Source organism: Oryza glaberrima, chromosome 2 (assembly GCF_000147395.1).
Source record: "Oryza glaberrima chromosome 2, OglaRS2, whole genome shotgun sequence".
In the NCBI taxonomy this organism is placed as follows: domain Eukaryota; kingdom Viridiplantae; phylum Streptophyta; class Magnoliopsida; order Poales; family Poaceae; genus Oryza; species Oryza glaberrima.
This window is the reverse complement of record NC_068327.1, coordinates 33478852-33498939: the sequence shown is the minus strand read 5'-3', so window position 1 is coordinate 33498939 and position 20088 is coordinate 33478852. Positions and strand designations below refer to the sequence as shown.

Here is a 20088-nt window from a genome sequence, read left to right as displayed (position 1 = left end):
CACGCGCCCGCCTACTCGTGAGCACGGATACAACTCGGGAATTTCATGTTAATGGTGTGGAGATACAATCAGTGTATGCGTAAACATGTGTGTTGAGGCCAGCTGGTACGAATCGTTATTCTTTAGGGTTTCATCTTCATATATATATCTTTTGTAAGTCGCTGTTCGGCGTTATAACCTCACCTCAATATAGTGAAGATATTTTGCTGACTGGTGCCCTTGGTTTTTTTCTCTTCTGTTTTAGGAGGGTTTTCCACGTTAAATCTCATGTCTTTGTGATTGATCTAGTGGTTTTTATCGTTTATTTGCTTATCGTTTCTTAAGAATATGCGTGTGCTCAAGATTATTTAAACTCTTAAATGGTTTTTCGCTTTTATTATGAGCTTACAATTATCGATATGTTTTAGCTATCAAAAATGGGAGAGAAAAGTGTCTACGTACCAGTCACACAAATACGCCAAACGGATTTGTTGGTGGAGCAATGGTCCTAGGCATGGATGCTCGCAATCAAGTCTGCTGGCAGGAGGCAGAGAGAGCAACTCTCAGCCACAGGTAGGAGTAGCTCTCATCGCTAGCAGACACGTACAGAAAAGCACTGTAATTCCAGCTCGAATTCCCTTCAATGCGCTCAAGATGTGTACCGGCCGTCCGCAGAATAGACCGGAGCATGCATGCTGTAGCTTTCATCATCCCAACCACCTTCAACCTACTACGACTGCTATGTACACCCGACCACTACGTACAAATATACTCCCTACTTCCCTAAATATTTGACGCCGTTGACTTTTTAAAAAATGTTTGACCGTTCGTCTTATTCAAAAACTTTTGTGAAATATGTAAAACTATATGTATAAATAAAAGTATATTTAACAATAAATCAAATGATAGGAAAAGAATTAACAATTACTTAAATTTTTTTAATAAGACGAACGGTCAAACATTTTTAAAAAAATCAACGGCGTTAAACATTTTGAGATGGAGGTAGTATTAGTTAGCATCAAAAAGGGAACGTCGTGGTCTCTCAGGGTACATCGATTTGCCCTTTCAATACGATAACCATGCATGTTGTTATCGCCTCATCCGTGAGTATGGGACTACTCCTAACGGCTAATACAAACTTAGGGTGTGTTTGGTTCACGATCATATATGGATGAGATATGCTCATCCATATTTTGTTGAATATAGTGATTTAATATTTTTTTTTTTCATTTGGTTTGTACGCATATGATGATTCAACTTTTTGTTTGGGTGGAACAATGTAGCATGGATAGGAGAAGCCAAAATTTAGTAGGACCCATTTATTATATATACTCTCTATGTTTCATGTTATAAGATGTTTGACTTTTTTTTTAGACAAATTTTGTTAAGTTTGATAAAGTTTATAGAAAAATATAGCAACATCTAAAAATATTAAATTAGTTTTATTAAATCTAACATTGAATATATTTTGATAATATGTTTTAGATAATATTAAATTAGTTAAGAGTTCTCTTCTGCAGTCATCTAAAAAGAGTTCTTCTACAGGTAATTAATTTGGTCTATAGTTCTATATACGCATGTAGGCAATATGGGAGAACAAAATGGCAATGTATAACAATATATGAGAATAGAATATAAAACACTTAATTTTTATTTTTATCTTCATCTCCAGAGGATTCAAACACCACCTAACTGATACTGTTATAGTAAGAGATTTTAGATGGACCCGCATGCGGACTCCTATTTTAAGCTCATGATTTTCTAAAAAAGAAAATATCCAATCAAATTCTCACAATCAATTTCATCTTAGCTAAACCGTATAACAATAATAAAATTAAAATAACCTTTACCTGTTGTAACGTATGAGTATTTTTTTCTAGTTAATCTCTCTTATATATTAGGGTAAGGAGGGAGTAAATATCAACCAGCGTCGCTGGGTTGGACGACAGGAGTAAAAGCTAGCTATCGTCTTTTGATCCGGCCCTGATCAATGGATTGCCACTCTCTCAGCTGGGCCTATATAAAGCTAACGAGTACACTCCACTCCCACAGCCATCTCCTCTCTACTGTCAATCTCAAGTGCGTGCCCGGTATCAGCTCGACCGGTCTCGCACCTGCAACCAAACCACACACAGCTAGCTATCATGGCCTCTAAGCCAGGGCCTCTCACTCAGTGGCCGTGGCATAACCTTGGGAACTACAAGGTACTAAATTATGTTTTATCGTCATCATCAGATTTGATTTGATGCCATACGTTGTTTGTAAGCTGATTGCAACAATGTGAGTAATTAACGACTGTTGCGTACGTGGAAATCTACAGTACGCGCTGGTGGCGCCGTCGGCGGCGTACAGCACGTACAGGTTCGTGACGGCGAGCAGCGCGGCGGAGCGAGACCTCCTCAACTTCATGGTGTTCCCCATGCTGCTCCTCCGTCTGCTCTACGGCCAGCTCTGGATCACCGTCTCCCGCCACCAGACTGCCCGGAGCAAGCACAAGATCGTCAACAAGAGCCTCGACTTCGAACAAATCGACAGGGAAAGAAACTGGTAATTAATCGATCAAATTGAGTGTACGTCTAAGGGACTGTTTAGTCGGTGAAATAAAAATTTCGGGTGTCACATCTTTTGAGATTTTGCTTCAGTCTAGCGAAAAGTACCTTAAGGTAACGGTATATCACGGTACTAAATCGTTTTTGTTCGTTGAATCAAACTGGACAGGATGGACAATATTAGATCCAACCATCAGAAACAACACCTCGAGATACTTTTCGTTAGACTGGAGCATATCTCTAAGTTTTTTGGGTTTTCATATTTACATATATGGATGCAGGGATGACCAGATAATCCTGACGGCGCTGGTGTTCTACTTGGTGAGCGCGACGATGCCGCAGGCGCATGTGGCACCGTGGTGGAGCACAAAGGGGATGGTGGTGACGGCGGTGCTGCACGCGGGGCCAGTGGAGTTCCTCTACTACTGGCTGCACAGGGCGCTGCACCACCACTGGCTGTACGCGCGGTACCACTCGCACCACCACGCCTCCATCGTCACCGAGCCCATCACCTCCGTCATCCACCCCTTCGCCGAGGAGGTCGTCTACTTCGTCCTCCTCGCCATCCCCATCCTCAGCACCGTCGCCACCGGCACCGTCTCTGTCGTCACGGCCAACGGCTACCTCGTCTACATCGACTTCATGAACTACCTCGGCCACTGCAACTTCGAGCTCGTCCCCAAGTGCCTCTTCCACGTCTTCCCCCCTCTCAAATACCTCCTCTACACCCCATCGTACGTATAAATTTACCCGTTTAAAAATATACCATTACAATTTAACGGGATTGCTATTTAGCGCAATGTTGGTTATTTTAGTACACCTTTTTTTCTTTCTGAAAACTTTCATTCAAAAAACTTATATTGGAGAACTTTTACATGAAAATACTTTTATATGAAAAAGTGTACAGTGAGAAATATGAGTAATAATTAATTATACTAATTAACTGCTAATAGAGATCATTAATTAGTGTATGTATGTATGTAGGTTTCATTCGTTGCACCACACGCAGTTCAGGACGAACTACTCGCTGTTCATGCCGGTGTACGACTACATCTACGGGACGACGGACAAGTCAAGCGACGAGCTGTACGAGAGGACGCTGCAGGGGAGGGACGAGGCGGCGTGGCGGCCGGACGTGGTGCACCTCACGCACCTCACTGCGCCGGAGTCCGTCTTCCACAACCGCCTCGGCTTCGCCGCCGTCGCGTCCAACCCGCTTGGCGCCGCAGCCTCCGGCCACCTCCTCCGTGCCGCCTCCGCCGTCGCCTCCCCTCTCCTCTCCCTCTTCGCCTCCACCTTCAGGTCGGAGGCCAACCGCCTCGACAAGCTCAACATCGAGACCTGGGTCATCCCAAGGTTCACCTCCCACGTACGTAATTTTGACTAATTTTTAAATACAAAATATACTCATACAAAATCTCCATTTCTTTAAGTATTTTTTTCTCGTACAAAATATACGTATAGTTTGGAATGTTTGTTTTTGTGTATGAGGAAATAGTGAATTAATTGCGTGCATTGATGGAATCGCAGTATACGTCGAAGAGTGATGGGTACAAGGTCAGCCGTTTGATAGAGAAAGCGGTGTCAGACGCAGAAGCAAGTGGCGCGAGAGTCCTCACGCTCGGCCTCCTCAACCAGGTAAATGCATTCGCTGACCCACCTGACAGATCCAATTCATTGCATGCCTTCTCACTGTTCGCCGGCTTTAATGTAACAGTACCAGCAGTAGGTGCAACTTCGTAGCATCACTCTTTCCTCTCTGCACTAACTCCCCAAGTAGTTACATTGGACCGAATTCACCTACCAAGATTTACAAAATTTATTAGGCTACGTTTAGATCCAAACTTTCAACTTTTTCCATTACATCAACCTGTCGTACACACATAACTTTTCAGTCACATCGTACCAATTTTAACCCAAACTTTCAACTTTGGAAGGAACTAAACACAGCCTTACTAGCATCAGACAGTATAAGAATTTTTTTTTCATGTTTCTCAAAATATATCTGGACATCAGTTGAAAACGTGCATAAATGCTTATACACCATTTTGGAATGGATGGAGTAATAAATTTCAGCAGCCAGAGGTTCATATGACAGTGGCACTTTTTACTTCAAGAGAAAAAGGAACAGTGTTTAGCAAATGTTCGCCCCATAAATCTGCTTTGGTCCTGCACGGGTATATGTCAGGCGATGCTAATTAAATCGATCCAATTGTACGTGCAGGGGTACGATCTGAACAGGAACGGGGAGTTATATGTCGTCAGGAAGCCAAGCCTGAAGACGAAGATCGTCGATGGAACAAGCCTCGCTGTTGCTGCCGTTCTCAACATGATCCCTCAGGACACCAAAGATGTGCTCCTCCTGGGAAACGCGAACAAGATCTCTCTCGTTCTTACCCTGTCCCTCTGCAAGCGGGAGATCCAGGTATAATACCAAAATGACAGTACTCGACCAGTTAATATTCTTAACAGTATCGATCACGGTGATTAAAAAGGTTACTGGCTGTAACTAATTTCGAACAAAAAAAACAGGTGAGGATGGTAAATAAGGAGCTGTATGAATGCCTGAAGCAGCAGCTGCAGCCTGAAATGCAGGAGCATCTGGTTTTGTCATGCAGTTACAGCAGCAAGGTAATTGAAAATTGGTCCTGTTTGGATCCAAAGGGCTATTAAATAGCCCTCCAGGATTTTGCTATTTAAGAGTATTAAACGTAGATTACTGACAAAATCTATTTCATAACCCCTAGGCTATTTTGCGAGACGAATCTAACGAATCTAACGAGGTATATTAATCCATGATTTGCTACAGTAATGCTACAGTAATCAGCCGCTAATTATGGATTGATATACATCATTAGATTCGTCTCACAAAATAGCCTAAGGGTTATAGAATCGGTTTTGTCGATAATCTATGTTTAATAATCTTAAATAGCAAGATTCTAGAGCGCTATTTAATAGTCCGAAGGATCCAAACAAGATCATTGTGGGTAACTGGACGTTGTGGCGTGGATGAAATAAATCGAAACTGCGTGCGTATGCAGGTGTGGCTCGTGGGCGACGGGGTGACGGATGAGGAGCAGATGAAAGCCCAGAAAGGATCCCATTTCGTGCCGTACTCGCAGTTCCCTCCCAACAAGGCCCGCAACGACTGCGTCTACCACTGCACCCCGGCTCTACTCGTCCCTGAATCCTTCGAAAACCTTCACGTTTGCGAGGTACTCCCTCTTTACCACTTACTTCGTCCATCTCAGAATATAGTTATCTTTAGCTATGAATCTGAACACATATGCACGCAGAATTGGTTGCCGAGGAGGGTGATGAGCGCGTGGCGGGCGGCGGGGATCGTTCACGCGCTGGAGAAGTGGGACGGGCACGAGTGCGGCGGCAGGGTCACCGGCGTGCAGAAGGCGTGGAGCGCGGCGCTGGCACGGGGATTCCGGCCATACGACTACCACCACCACCCCGGCATCACCCATGATGGCCGTGGCGGGCTGTGACCGGCCGGTGGCCGGATCGAAGCAACCTGGCCTGATTGTGTGATCTTGTGTGTGCTTCTTCGCTCGGTTGATATATAGGAGTATCTCCGTGTGTGTTATGATGGGGCCAGATTAATATCCAGCTATAAAATCCCAAGCTGTATTGTAAATTCTCTGCCGGTGTCATAATCTATTGTTTGAGCATAACTTAAATTTGAGCATGATTAATTTGGAGATACTCTCTGTTTCCCACTTGCTACTGTAATGAGTACTTTCCTACAGTTTTATCGCTACGATTGTACTTGTAGCGGGGTAGCGGCTGATTATCGATGTATATATCCACCATTCATCGTCACAAGCACGGTTGATTATAGAGCTTCTAGCTCCATTCAAGAGAAGCGGTCCTTTTCCTAATATCCGGCGAAGCTTCCTTAAGATGTGGCTGATGTGGTTGAACCTAGTCGAGATGATCTCAACCTCCCTTGCAAGGAGGCCCCTTTTGGGTATGGTCGCTGGTTTTCTTTGCAGTTCACAATGTTTATTCTCTCTTTCATTAGTGGTTTGGATCTAACCGTTTTTCTTGCAATGGTTGTTGTTGGGTTGATCTTGTGAAAGAAATTTGGCGAAAATCTTCGGTGGTGTGGCCGAGGATCAAATTGTTTGCTAGTGCCTCAACCTTCGCATACGAGAGGTCCCTTCAGGGTTCATGAATAGGCTCTACCTGTTGCAGCTCGCCTTGTTTTAAGCCCCGCCAGAATCAAAGATCAAAGCATTTATCATCAGCGTCGTAGGCAAACAAAGGAGAATGACCCGATTACCTTTTTATTCTCTTTGTAGATATTTTCTGCAGAATGTTGATCTAAAGTATAACTTGCCTATTCTAGATGGGCTTCTGTGCAAAACTGGATATACCCTACTGAATTATGCTCGACGCACTACTGCAACTCATGTATCTTGTTCTTCTCCCTCTGTTGTACAATGAATTCTGTTCTGAATTTGAATCTGAACATACACTATTTGTTTAAAATCTAAAACCTTAATGATTAAATCATGCTCAGTGCTCAATCCTATCAATTTCATTGTATAATATGACTTATATATAGAGAGAAAAAGAAATATCGTTAGGAAGTATGGTGATCCGTTTTCAATAGTTAATGTGTAAAATGAACCAATAAAATATTTTAAAGGAGTAAAATGAACCTTTTTTTAAGAAAAAAAAATGGAACCGATAGACAGACAGCGTCTCGGCCTCGACTCCCGTTCCTCCCGTCAACTGCTTCCCTTCGGTCGGAGTTGAACGACACGACCTCCACCTTAGGGAGGGGAGCACACGCGGCCGATTTCCGACCGTCCGTTTGCAAGAGATCTGACCTGTCCCGTGCGACACGGACGGTCCAGATCGATCCACGACCTCCCCCTTGGAAGCACGCGCTGGACACATCCAGCTCCTACCTCTCCTGAATCGCTCGTCAGATCGCGTCAGTTCTTCGCGATGCCTCGGCGGCGGCTCCGGCGCGGGGACCTCGCCTGCTCGGTGGCGGTGGCGGTGGCGGCGGCGGCGGTGGCGGTGGCGGCCGTGGGGGCGGTGGGCGGAGGCGATGGCGGCGCGGATTTCGACTACCGGAAGCTCTCGGGGATAATAATCCCCGGGTTCGCGTCGACGCAGCTGCGCGCGTGGTCTGTGCTGGATTGCCCCTACTCGCCCTTCGACTTCAACCCCCTCGACTCCGTCTGGCTCGACACCGCCAAGGTCAGAACCACCCCTCGTTCCGTACTGTCCTCCTGATATTCAGAAAGCTACTTTTGCTAGTAACTGTTGTTGTTCTGGATAATATATGTGCTTTTGTTCTTTTATTAGGATTCGTTGGTCTGTTCTTGTGAGGCATTGATGGATTAAAGTAATTTTGCAATGGCCCATCAGGCAGATGCGTGTGTGCGACTGCACATCTGCTTGATTTGAGTGACCATCTAGTTATAGGTTTTGGAAGTGTTTTTAGGACTAAATCGGTTGTGTGTACTACGTAACCATGCTAAAACTAGTGACACGTTCAGTTAGAAGAGGTTTGTCATTACTTCACTGGAAAAGGGATATTTGTTAATTGTGTGATGGTTGGGACTGTTTCCTGTAAGGCGTCATACGGCTTAATTGGGTGAGGTTGTTACAGAAGCATTCAATCTGTGCAATGAACAGGCTGTAACGATTATATTTGTTACATGTAGGGGGTCATATTTAAGTATTATCTTTCATTTTCATACTTGCGACTTAATCGGGTTCATGGTGCAGCTCTTATCTGCTGTCAATTGCTGGCTCAAATGCATGCTGCTCGACCCTTACAACCAGACGGATCATCCAGAGTGCAAGTCAAGGCCTGACAGTGGTCTTTCTGCAATTACAGAGTTAGACCCTGGTTATATAACTGGTAAATTATATGCCTCGCTTAATTCTCCTTGGTATTGATTGGATTATTGAATTTTGAGTACAAATATGCTGCACGATTCATCAGCAATGTGATAGATTGTGATTTATGCTTCAACTCCCATGCAATGGAAAAAAAAAACCATCGATGGCAAGTGAGAGTGATGAAATTTGACATCAAGCTTTTGTGAGTTAATAATGGATATTGCCATGAGAATAATAGCATTAGCTAGTTTACATTGCAAATTCATGTTCATCGGTAAGCTGTAGAATTCCCCATCTCGTTCCTCAAAGAATAAAAAAATGATTAGCCATAAAAAAATCTTTCTTACTAATTTGGTTTTATTGGCCAAGTTTTCAGGTCCTCTTTCTTCAGTGTGGAAAGAATGGGTCAAATGGTGTGTAGAATTTGGTATTGAAGCTAATGCCATTATCGCGGTTCCATACGATTGGAGGCTGCCCCCTTCGATGCTTGAGGAGAGGGATCTGTACTTCCATAAATTAAAGTTTGTAACACTTCACTTCATATCACATAGCAATCAATTTACTCACTGCCCATTGGCTTTCGATAGTATTTGATGTTATTACTAATAATTGGTGTAAAAACACTTCTAAATTGTATCAACCAGAATATACTCGCTTTGTTTACCTTCCATACCCTCAAAAAATCACGCATAACTAAGTAGTACTAGTATCAGAAATACAAAGGTTTGGTTGCCTTTGGTGTGCATGCAAGCTGAAATTGATAATTTTTTTTGCGGGGGAAATTGATAAGCTTTTACTTGCTTCTTTTCATTTTATTATGACATCCTTTTCACTTGAATTAAAAGTTGTTTTCTTCAAGTTTATACAATACTTGATAATGACACGGCGATATGTCGGAAATTCATTGTTGCATGCGGAAAGATAGTATTTTGGTGCTCATAGTCCTTTTAACTGCAGGTTAACTTTTGAAACTGCATTGAAACTTCGAGGAGGGCCTTCTTTAGTGTTTGCTCATTCCATGGGTAATAATGTGTTTCGCTACTTTCTGGAATGGTTGAAACTAGAAATCGCTCCCAAGCACTACATCCGATGGCTTGACGAACATATACATGCATACTTTGCAGTTGGTATGTAAACCAGAAGGAATTTTAATTCATCACCATCGTTATTTGTTAGTGTCATGCCATTTTTCCTTGCTTTCAGGTGCACCTCTTCTTGGTTCTACTGAAGCAGTTAAAGCTGCTCTTTCTGGAGCAACATTTGGTCTTCCAGTCAGCGAGGTCAGCCTTTATGAATTATATATTTTTCAATAATGTGTCCTCTGCCCTCAGGAGGCTATATTTCTGATATTTATACATTTTTCCTCCAACATTGTTAGTGTTGAATTTAAGTATGTTGTCGGTTGTCCAATACTGAATAGTTTTTATTTCCTTTTTGGATCACTAGGTTTTGTGGTGATTCTTTTGCCCCTTGTTCTTTGTTCCTGCCCTTTCTGAGAGTACTGTTCTGGTAACCTCTCAGCCCTTCTACACGTGCAAGGGAACCTTTTAGTACTGTTGGAGTCTTGGAGACAACAATGCCTTACTTCTCATAGCCGATTCGCACGGCCAGGTTGTATGCCACAACCATGCTAGTTTTAGAGTCAGTTAGGGAGGTTGTTTTGGTGCATGTATAAATTCTCTACCTTCGACTGATACACATGTGTTGAATCTGTACTTAGCTATATATTGCCAAAATTGTTACATTATATGCCATCTTATAATTATATTGTCTCTTATGCATCTAAAATTGCTTTTATTGTTTTCAGGGAACAGCACGATTGATGTTTAATGCATTTGGTTCATCTTTATGGCTCATGCCCTTCTCAGAATATTGCAAAGCTGATAATATATACTGGAAGCATTTCTTTGAGGGAAAGGGAGGTTGCCACCACAGACAGCAATGTGATGAAATGGAATATAAGTCTGAATACTCAGGATGGCCCACAAACCTTGTCAGCATCGAGGTTCCTACAGTTCGAGGTTCTTTGTTGAAATTTCTTCCCAGCTTTAATCTATGATTAAGATTTTGCTTCCACTGAGCAGGTCTACCTTTTCTTTTCTTTCATTTTCTGTTTTCCTATGGCAGATACGGAAGCATACCCATCCATTATGGATACAACTGAGAACATAACATCCAGCATGGAGTGTGGAAAGCCAACTCTATTGTCATTTTCTGCTAGGGAGGTTTCAGATGGTACTCTGTTTAAAACCATAAAGGATTGGGACCCTCAGAGCATAGGGCTTATCCATCAGCTTGAGAAGTGAGTTTGCAATTTTGTATGCGCCAGTGCTGCTACTTTGTAAATTGTAATTCTCAGTTTCACATACATATTTATCTTCAAAGTAAACCACCAACTTACATGTTTTTATATGCTTATGGAAGTAAATATGTGTGATTTTGATTAAATTGTATCTAATACCCCACATTTGATCTTTGTTGATCTCAGGTACTACCAGGGTGATCCAGTTCTTAATCCCCTCACACCCTGGGAGAGACCCCCAATAAAGAATGTGTTCTGCATATATGGGCTTGATTCAAAGACTGAGGTATGATTGGGATTTTTCTTTGATTGTTAAAGTTTCTACTTTAGCCTGCTTTGAACCACATTACCATTCACCGATTTATGGCCTTTTTTGTTAAGCAGGTAGGCTATTATTTTGCACCGAGTGGAAAACCATATCCAGATAACTGGATAATAACTGATATTATTTATGAATTTGAAGGGTCTCTACTATCAAGGCAGGTATCATGCATCTTGTGTTGGAAAGTCTCGTGTCCAATTCTTTCAAATTATCCATTATCTGTCTTTATGTATGTCTGCTTCTAGTGTAGTTTCCTGGAACAGTATTTTTTTTTTTTTGCTTTAATATGAAAAGATATTTGTAGTTCGCAGACTCATTTTTCATGGCTAATTTGATTGAATGAAGATCCTAGTAAGTTGCACTGGTTTCTAATGGTAATTACCACAGATAATAGCTTTTCGTGCATTTGTTTTCTTGAAAAATACTGACCTTTGAACCTTTGGCTTTTGATGAGTTCAATTCTGGTTTGGACAACTGTTTATCTGGCCACATTTTTATGTCTTTTGTTTTAGAATAAAATAGTAACACAATTTATTCTTTCCAGATCAGGTAATTCTGTTACTGGAAAGCCCAACAATTCCAGCGGAGACGGAACGGTATATTCTACTGTAGTATCTTTATAGGTCAATTCAATGTCTTGAGTTGAACAAACAAGACTTTGTGGCAGGTATCCTACAATTCTCTCTCATGGTGCAAGAACTGGCTTGGGCCAAAAGTGAACATAACTAGGGCTCCGCAGGTATTTTACCATGTGCCTAGTGATATGATCCTCAGCAGAGGAGTTTGAGGCCTGTTTATTAATTTGTTTTGTTGTGGCTAATAGAATTATTGACTGTTTCCTTGTAGCATATCACAATGTTAATGTGCCTTTCCTGCTTTGTACATCCTACTGTTTTTGCAGGCAGAACATGATGGATCCGATTTACAAACAAAGATGAATGTCGACCACCATGTAGGCCAGGGCATACTCCCAAACATGACGAGGACTCCACATGTGAAGTACATAACCTACTTTGAAGATGCTGAAAGCATTCCGGGATGGAGAACAGCCGTCTGGGAGCTTGATAAAGGTGGGTGCAAATCTTTTAGTTGTTTTTTCTCCATTTTTTTCATATTTATGTCGTAATGTTTGTCCTTATGCCAGCTTTATGCATTTCTTTGCTACAAGGGAATAAGAAATCCATGTAGAAGTTTATGCTTAGAATATATATATATTTACAGTGATTCAGGCGGAGTACTTGTGCGTGTGCCCACATACTCCAGATTTAACATGCAACCCCCTCTAAAGTTTAATCATTCCTTTGCTATACAACACTCATTTTGAAAATTATTATTTTAACAGCAAATCACAGGAACATTGTTAGGATGCCAGTACTGATGCGTGAGTTGTGGCTTGAAATGTGGCATGACATGCACCCTGATGCGAAATCAAAATTTGTGACGAAAGGTGTGCTCAGTTTCAACTCCTATTACCAGATATATGAATCCCCCTGCATCTGATTTGACTTTCAAAGCCACTAACAGAGGTGCATGAACAGCTTTCCGAGGTCCATTGAGAAATGACGATTGTCACTGGGACTATGCAAAAGCTCGATGTGGCTTTCCAGAACACTGTGAATACAGGTCTGCAACTCATCTTTCATTCCCTTTTTCTTGCTATTATCCTTTTTCATTAACATTGAATTTTATGGTGACCATATGCCAGGTACACTTTTGGTGATGTCCATCTAGGAATGAGTTGCAAGCTGAAAAATTCGTCAACTAACCTCCTGCAACAATATCTCTGAAGTATGTGCCCTTCAATTTAATGACGTTTGGTGTTTTACGGTATTCTAAGGCTCTAACTTGTACTGCTGTATTGTGGTGCAGAATTCTTTTGGATCATTTTTATGGTTATGATATTATTCAGTTGGACTGAACCAAGGACAAAGAAAGGGTCCAGTCAGAAACAGGTGAGCATGTATTGTTGCTCTTATAGTCATCATGATTATCATCTTGGCTAGTAGTTGATATATTCTGTTTTCTTTTTCTCTTTTTGAAGATAAGCTGATGGATACTGATTGAAGCTATACATTGTTTTTAATCTGATTTATTTTTGGGTTGAAGATGGAGATTACGATATTTTTAGGACTGTATAGTTTGTGTTTCTAACAGATCCATAGTGGATGTCAGTTGTAGAAGTATCTTTCCAATATTGTGAAGGCCCCATGACCATGAACCGCAAAGATGTATATATATTACGAGTAAATGTTAATGTTTGGACAAATAAAGTTCTCTTGATTCACGGTCTGGGGAAAGTCTACCAATGCTGATTAAAAGAAAACTTCTTACCTGATTTCGTTTCCCCTTAAAGATGCATACTGCTCTCCTATACTGATGCATGGCGATTCATTGGTGACATGCCTGCCTGAGTGATCGATAAACTTCACTACGTACTCACGGTTGTTATGGATTTTAAATCAGTGAACTTCAGTGCATGGGGTAAACTATATTTTCTTTTCCTCTTCACGATTTACACCGTTATTTCGATAAAAATCATTTAACAGTTGCTTTTTGGAGCGCATGTGTTCCCTCTTCCCTGAGAGGCTGAGATTGTTTTTAAGTAGCCGGAGAAGAGTGGAGTATATCTGTTTGGCTAAGTTGTGTGAATGTAGGAAGCAGGTTTGTTCATACCAAAATTAACATTAACAAATTTTGATAATTCTAAAATTTGGCAAAATTCGATAATGGGCTTGATCGGTTGTGCTGGCTGCTGCAGCTCTTTGGTTTGGATTGGGGCTGACTGGCTGCAGCTGCTGCAACCAGCACTTCTGATCAGGGCCAATGCTAAATTTTGGTAAGATAGAAGTATATGGATGTTGTTTATAGTTTGTTATCATACCAAATATCCAATATATATATATATATATATATATATATATATATATATATATATATACCGTTGTGTGAAGAAGTTTTCAGAAAATCACCGAATTTTGACATGGTAAGATATTGTGGAGTATTTGAGATGTGTTTAGATTGCTTCACAATCCTAAAGTTTGGTGTGGTTGAAAATGGTAGTAAACTGAACCGCCTCTAAGTAAGCAATCTTAGGGCCTCATCTTTTCATTTATTCTTATGCTTATCAACCAAAATTTGATTTTTTTAACCTTAAATTTGAAGCTGATTTTGAGGTTTGTTTTCATCGAAATTTATTTTCTAGCCTTTATTTTTAGATCACTAAGAACACATATATAAAAGTTTTATTCGTAAATTACTTTTCGTTTGTAAATATGTTGTTTCGCTTATTCCACGAATATGATGGCTCCCTCACTACTCACATAAATTCTGCTTGAGCTTATTTCTAATATACATTTTAGAAGAAAAACAAAACAGAAGTGGGATAAAACGGCTTAAAAAAATTCCGCATGTCTGCAGAAGTCCAGAGAGAGCCAGAGACGAGAGGACGCCATCATGCATTCATGCTGATGCTAGAACAAATTCGAAAGTCGTATAAAAAAAGCACGTTTATTCGGAAGTCGAAGCTGCCTCAAACACTCGAGGACCCAGCTGCCAGCTGAGCCGGACGCAACCGATTCCCAACCAACCACGCGTCCGGTACCCGAGCCACTCCCCTTCTAGAAGATTCCCGTCACTCCGCGACGCGCTTGGAATCTTCAACGAAAGCGGCCTCGCACCTGCCTCCATCCGTCGCCACGTCACCCCCTATCCCCCGATCGGACGGCCACGAAAACCCGCACGCCTCCGTTTCCGTCTCCCTTCTCCCCACCCGGAGGAGCACACGGCTCCAGAAGCTTCCTCCATTAATTCTTTTTGATTACTCATATAATCACCTTGTTATTTCTTTATATTTCTCCCTCGTCTCGCCCGCCTCCGTTCCGCCTTTGGTCCAGATCCACGCGTGTTGCGGACTTGCGGTTGCTTTTGTTCGTCTTCTCCCGGAGATTCGGCGTGTTCGTGCTGCGAAATCCGAACTACTTCTGCTGCTAAGATTTCTGCCGCGTGCTAATGGCGGAGGTAAGGCTCGTCGGTCCCCTACCTGAACTCGTCCTCTTCATTGGCTGCTGCTCCTGTAACAATCGCTAATGGCGGAGAGGGATTTGGGTGTTGATGGTGTGGCAGGAAGGGTACAAGGTTGTTCTTAACGTGTACGACCTCAGCAACGGCCTCGCGCGGCAGCTCTCCACCTCCTTCCTCGGCAAGCCAATCGAGGCCATCTGGTGAGTGAATCAGATCTGGCGGCTTAATCTGGTGGATTTTTGGATTTGGGTTTGGGCTAAATTAAATCGGATTTGATTTGTTGGGTAGGCATACGGGCGTGGTGGTGTACGGGAACGAGTACTTCTTCGGCGGCGGGATCCAGTCGCTGGCGGCGGGGAGGACGCCGTACGGGCGGCCGGTGCGGGTGGTGGAGATGGGCGAGACGCACATCCCGCGGGAGGTGTTCGAGGACTACCTCCGCGACATCTCGCCGCGGTACACGGCGGAGACGTACCGGCTGCTCAGCCACAACTGCAACAACTTCAGCAACGAGGTGGCGCAATTCCTCGTCGGCGCCGGCATCCCCGACTACATCCTCAACCTCCCCGCCGAGGTCATGTCCAGCCCCATGGGCCCCCTCATCATGCCCATGATTCAGAACCTCGAGTCCACGCTCCGGACCAACGCCGCGCCGCAGGCCACGCAGTTCGTCCCCACGTCCGTGCCGCCGCCGCCGCCGCCGCAGAACAAGCCCGGCGAGGGCTCGTCTTCCTCGAAGCAAGAAGACAAGGCGGCCAAAGCGAAGCAGGGCTCGGCGGCTGACCCGCTCGGCGGCGCGAGGGGGAAGGTGCAGGAGGAGGTGATGCGGGAGTTCGCGGCGATCATGGCGAGCGGGACGCTGCGGGCGAGCGAGGCGGCGGCGCTGGCGATGCGGCGGGTCATGGAGCGGCACGGCGACGCCACCATGCAGCAGAGCTAGACGAGAGAGACACACACACCACCATACATTCGACGCGATGATGCGTGTCGCAATCGCAATTACCGAGTTTTTACGGAGTAGTTAACTTCTTTATGAATGAGAAGGTGATTTCTGTAGCGTATTGATTGTTTGTTACTGTGTGTGAACCTGGACTGTTCTGCTTAAATTCGATAATCTTTCTCTTGTCTACTATCCGATGGATGGATAACGATAACCCATTCTCCATTATTGAATAGACAAAGCATGTTTGTGGTGTCTGGTGATCAGACTGTTAACTGTGATACTACTATTGTTGATTTCATTCATCGAGTCTTTTGTTTGTCGATGTTTAGGGCCTTGTAGCCAACATAATCAATTTTTGCGATGTCAAATTTTTGATAATCTGATAATATTGCTAAGTTTTGATATGATTTCTTATGTATTTATAGTGTGTTTGGGACCTTTTTTAGCATCGGCTGCGGCTGAAGCAGTTCAAAGTGGCTGCAATTTGCACAATTTGCAGCAATTTTGCTCATTTTGGTCACAATTTGCAGCAATTTTGCTCATTTTGGTCAGAAGTGTAAAAAGAAATCATATACTTACAATCCATCATCCTACAATCCAAGAAAATAAGTGGTTAACACATACAACGAAGGACATAGCTATTTATTTGAATTATTTAAAAGGATGCGACTACACCGAGAGTGCTAGCTAGATAGTGCTAAAAAGAGACACCATTATTTCCAAAAAAAAGCTACTACACTCAATATCTATATATTTTTTCCTTCTTAGAGAAGTTCCTTTTAAATTACTTATCCGATTTATAATCCGATTACGCCGTTGTGTTCATTGCAATTAAATCTTTATAACAAGATCTCACATGATTATATTTTGATGAAAAATCACAAATTACTTTTATGATATGTATAAATTACTTTTAGATTTCACTAAGTTACTTCTTAAACTATAAAAGTAAGTTCAGTAAGTCTAAAAGTAATTTATATATATTATAGAAGTAACTTACAACAAAACGAAGGTAACTTTGGCATTTCATTTGAAGTAAATCCGTTGTAGAGATAAAAACATGACTCTATCTAGAAATTAAATTAATCAGCACAAATTATGGAATTAACTAAACGAATTTACTTCTAATGTCGTGACAAAGTTACTTCCGTTTTGTTTTAAGTTACTTTTAAAATATATGTAAATTAATTTTGGACTTTATTGAATTTACTTTTATATGTCTAAGAAGTAATTTAGTCAAATCTAAAAGTAACTTATGTATATAATAAAAGTAATTTACAAATATAAATATTTTTTCATCGTAACATAATCATGTAAGATCTTGTTGTGAAGATTTAATTGTAACGAACACAATGTTGTAATCGGATTGTAGATTGAATAAGTAATTTGAGAGGAAACTTTATTTGAATAGGAAAAAGATACCCACGTGAACTTCATTTGAAAGGAAAAAGACACCCATGTGGATGGACATCATGACGACGTGCACAATTAGATGGCTCTGATATGCGTCACGCTATAGAGCTAAACCGAGAACACTCTCGAAATAGATTTCGCGTATTTAAAAGCATGCATGCCATAAGAACCTCATCACTCTCTGGTCATAATTTGAATTATTTAAAAGCATACATGCCATAAGAACCTCATCACTCTCTGGTCATAAGGGAGGAACAACCAAAGATGATATATATGCATATAGTTAGCCTCATTGGTGGTTATATAACATGAGCTTCAGGGTAAGGAAATCATCTCAACTCCACACCAATTACGCTCAATAGAAACAGTGCTAATGCTAAGAGTAAGACCATTGCGGTGGCTCTGCTCCTCGCCACCCTTGTGGCGGTGGTTGCGGTTGAAGGAGCCATTGTAGGGGAGGATTTCTTTCGACCTTTTTGTGCAAAGGATTGTAAGAAGAAGGAACAAAAGGACCCCATCGACAACAAGCATTGTGTAGACATCTGCATCATCTTAAACAAGCAACTTCTTGGGCCTCTGAGGGAGAAAAAAAATCCCACTATGGAAAAATTCAGCCTTGTGTGCAATGAAGGGCGTAGCAAAGAATTTAAGGAGGATCCTGCCACCAACAACAAGCATTGTGTAGACATTTGCATCATTTTAAACAAGCAACTTCTTGGGCCTCTGAGGGAGAAAAAAAAATCCCACTATGGAAAAATTCAGCGTTGTGTGCAATGAAGGGCGTAGCAAAGAATTTAAGGAGGATCCTGCCACCAACAAGAAGTGTGTAGACAGCTGCATCGCCGAGGCTAAGGAAATCAATGGATTCTTAGCGAAAGGTGACGCTTCCGGTGTTCCTGCGCGTGCATGACTTTGTAGAGTTGCACATCTGTTCCGTCATCCATGGTCGAGTGACAATCCCCATTAATGGTTCTCACCCATTGTCATGTTGTTCCTTTTGCGTCTTCAGTGGTTTCACTATTTGGTGTTTATAAATTCTATGTGATTGATCTGATATGTTGTTCTTCCCAATGTTACCGGATGCATTAGTTATCTTTAATTGATTAAATAAATCCAGTTGTTCTTTGGCTTTTAACACTCATTAATCTACGGTTTCGTATTCCACATTGTGTACATGTAATGTTAATATATAGAAATAGTAAGAACACAGAAAAGAGGGTGGCGATATGCAGAGAGTAGTTGTATTGATCGAGGGATAATTTATAATGATCCTAGGTGTACATATTTATATCCATTGGTAAATACTAGTCCCGATCGAACACGATATAAGTTTCGTAAAGATAACAAAAAAGATACAAGTCCTGATCGGACACTAAACACACTTTTCTAAAATCAAAAGGAAACTAACTAACTCTGTCTAGTTAATAGATAGATTGCCACGCCGCATCTTCTTTGAACTCGACATCTTTTGGATAAGCTTTCTTTAATTGATTATTTTTCTAACTGAATCCGTTGAGAATCCAGCTGTTGGCGACTAGTAATTCTCATCGGCCAATTTCAGGACTCTAAAACTGATACTGACTCTAGGCTAACGACGACTTCGAGGCTTATCAAATTTTAGCGTTAACAAATACCCCCATCATATTTTAGGTTGGTTTATTTTAAGACGAATGAAGTATTTTGAAATTTGTATGCTAAATTATAGCTGTCTAAACTTTTAAATTTTATTTAGAATGAAAAAAATAATTTATTCAAATATTATCAATGTAATGGCATAACTAAATTTATGGATTTGTAGAGATATGAATACCCAGCTAAAAAAAAAATCTTAAATCCAGAGTTGTGCCAAAAGAGGGATTTATTAGCAACAACCTGATAATCAAAATTTGAACTTTAGTTTCTTCGGTATTGACTTTTAAACTACTTTGCATTACATATATAAATTTTACCCATAAATTATTTATTATTTATATTTCTTTTCACTCGTCATCTCCACACGTTTGCATCAGTTCACACAGCCACACGTTGTGACGCAGCCAAGGCAACCTCAGAGGAACCCAAGTGTCAGAGACATCGTCACTGTGTAAAATCACCACCTCACCCTCTGACCTCTGTCTTTCAGGAATCCCCTCACACACAGCAGCGGCTCCGGGATGCAATGGCTTAGCGCCACGTCAGCGAGTCCCTATACCGGATTGGTCACTTCCCCTGTTTGGTGTTTGGCACGGGGTAGCGCAAGGACCATGGTAATCCGGACCTAATCAAGTGCTCCAATCCCCGCGCCTCCGACCCTACACCTCCGGCTCCGAACCTGATGGATGGATGTTAGAGCAAGTTTGATAGTATAGCCCACTACTAGCTTTAATTTATTTATAACTAATCTAATAGCTAATTTATATAATAGTTGCTTACTATGGGCCTGTTCAACTGCAATGTGCAGCAGCTGCAACACAGTGGTGCTGCTGCAGCTGCTTACACAAAGCACTGTTCCGGCCGGCTGCACCACAGCCATATGAGTGCAGTCGAACATGCCCTATACTATTAATATATGGTCCCACCCGTTATACACACATTGCGTCTTGAAGTCCATGCTGTAGCTGGCTACAGATTTGTAGCCCGCTGCTCTTCTCTCTCATTTTTTATCTCATTAAAATATGTTTACAGCTGGCTATAGACTGCTATT

General features: G+C 41.9%; 3 protein-coding genes across 4 annotated transcripts; all 3 read left to right on the top strand.

The window, feature by feature from the left end:
• The first annotated feature begins 2016 nt into the window (after positions 1–2016).
• On the top strand, positions 2017–6272 carry LOC127761011 (very-long-chain aldehyde decarbonylase GL1-6). Its single transcript, XM_052285216.1, has 9 exons — positions 2017–2183; positions 2300–2526; positions 2810–3262; positions 3513–3897; positions 4059–4166; positions 4753–4953; positions 5061–5159; positions 5570–5743; positions 5825–6272. Exons 1-9 carry the CDS (start codon positions 2124–2126, stop codon positions 6023–6025), a joined length of 1908 nt encoding a protein of 635 aa, XP_052141176.1. The 5' UTR covers positions 2017–2123; the 3' UTR covers positions 6026–6272.
• Positions 6273–7488: 1216 nt separating this feature from the next.
• LOC127764778 (phospholipid--sterol O-acyltransferase) lies at positions 7489–13316 on the top strand. 2 transcript variants are annotated; one of them, XM_052289693.1, is made up of 17 exons: positions 7489–7754; positions 8289–8424; positions 8782–8926; positions 9363–9532; positions 9609–9685; positions 10213–10426; positions 10533–10707; positions 10894–10993; positions 11092–11186; positions 11574–11625; positions 11697–11768; positions 11931–12099; positions 12372–12476; positions 12568–12652; positions 12735–12817; positions 12899–12981; positions 13071–13316. In XM_052289693.1, the coding sequence occupies exons 1-15, from the start codon at positions 7497–7499 to the stop codon at positions 12814–12816; spliced, it is 1935 nt and encodes a 644-aa protein (XP_052145653.1). In that variant the 5' UTR covers positions 7489–7496; the 3' UTR covers position 12817; positions 12899–12981; positions 13071–13316. The 2 variants fall into 2 exon arrangements, with proteins under 2 accessions (XP_052145653.1, XP_052145654.1); XM_052289694.1 differs by lacking the exons at positions 12899–12981; positions 13071–13316 and having other exon boundaries at positions 12554–12652.
• Positions 13317–14820: 1504 nt separating this feature from the next.
• Positions 14821–16244, top strand: LOC127761146 (uncharacterized). Its single transcript, XM_052285385.1, has 3 exons — positions 14821–15046; positions 15152–15249; positions 15338–16244. Exons 1-3 carry the CDS (start codon positions 15038–15040, stop codon positions 15987–15989), a joined length of 759 nt encoding a protein of 252 aa, XP_052141345.1. The 5' UTR covers positions 14821–15037; the 3' UTR covers positions 15990–16244.
• Positions 16245–20088: the final 3844 nt, after the last annotated feature.

Excerpts from the sequence above, each read along its gene's own strand:
- LOC127761011 (XM_052285216.1), top strand. The coding sequence starts at position 2,124 with ATGGCCTCTAAGCCAGGGCCTCTCACTCAGTGGCCGTGGCATAACCTT. Across the intron at positions 2,184-2,299 it reads ATAACCTTGGGAACTACAAG|TACGCGCTGGTGGCGCCGTC; the intron begins GTACTAAATTAT and ends GGAAATCTACAG. Across the intron at positions 5,744-5,824 it reads AAAACCTTCACGTTTGCGAG|AATTGGTTGCCGAGGAGGGT; the intron begins GTACTCCCTCTT and ends ATATGCACGCAG.
- LOC127764778 (XM_052289693.1), top strand. The coding sequence starts at position 7,497 with ATGCCTCGGCGGCGGCTCCGGCGCGGGGACCTCGCCTGCTCGGTGGCG. Across the intron at positions 8,425-8,781 it reads AGACCCTGGTTATATAACTG|GTCCTCTTTCTTCAGTGTGG; the intron begins GTAAATTATATG and ends CCAAGTTTTCAG. Across the intron at positions 11,626-11,696 it reads ATTCCAGCGGAGACGGAACG|GTATCCTACAATTCTCTCTC; the intron begins GTATATTCTACT and ends ACTTTGTGGCAG.
- LOC127761146 (XM_052285385.1), top strand. Across the intron at positions 15,250-15,337 it reads AAGCCAATCGAGGCCATCTG|GCATACGGGCGTGGTGGTGT; the intron begins GTGAGTGAATCA and ends TTTGTTGGGTAG.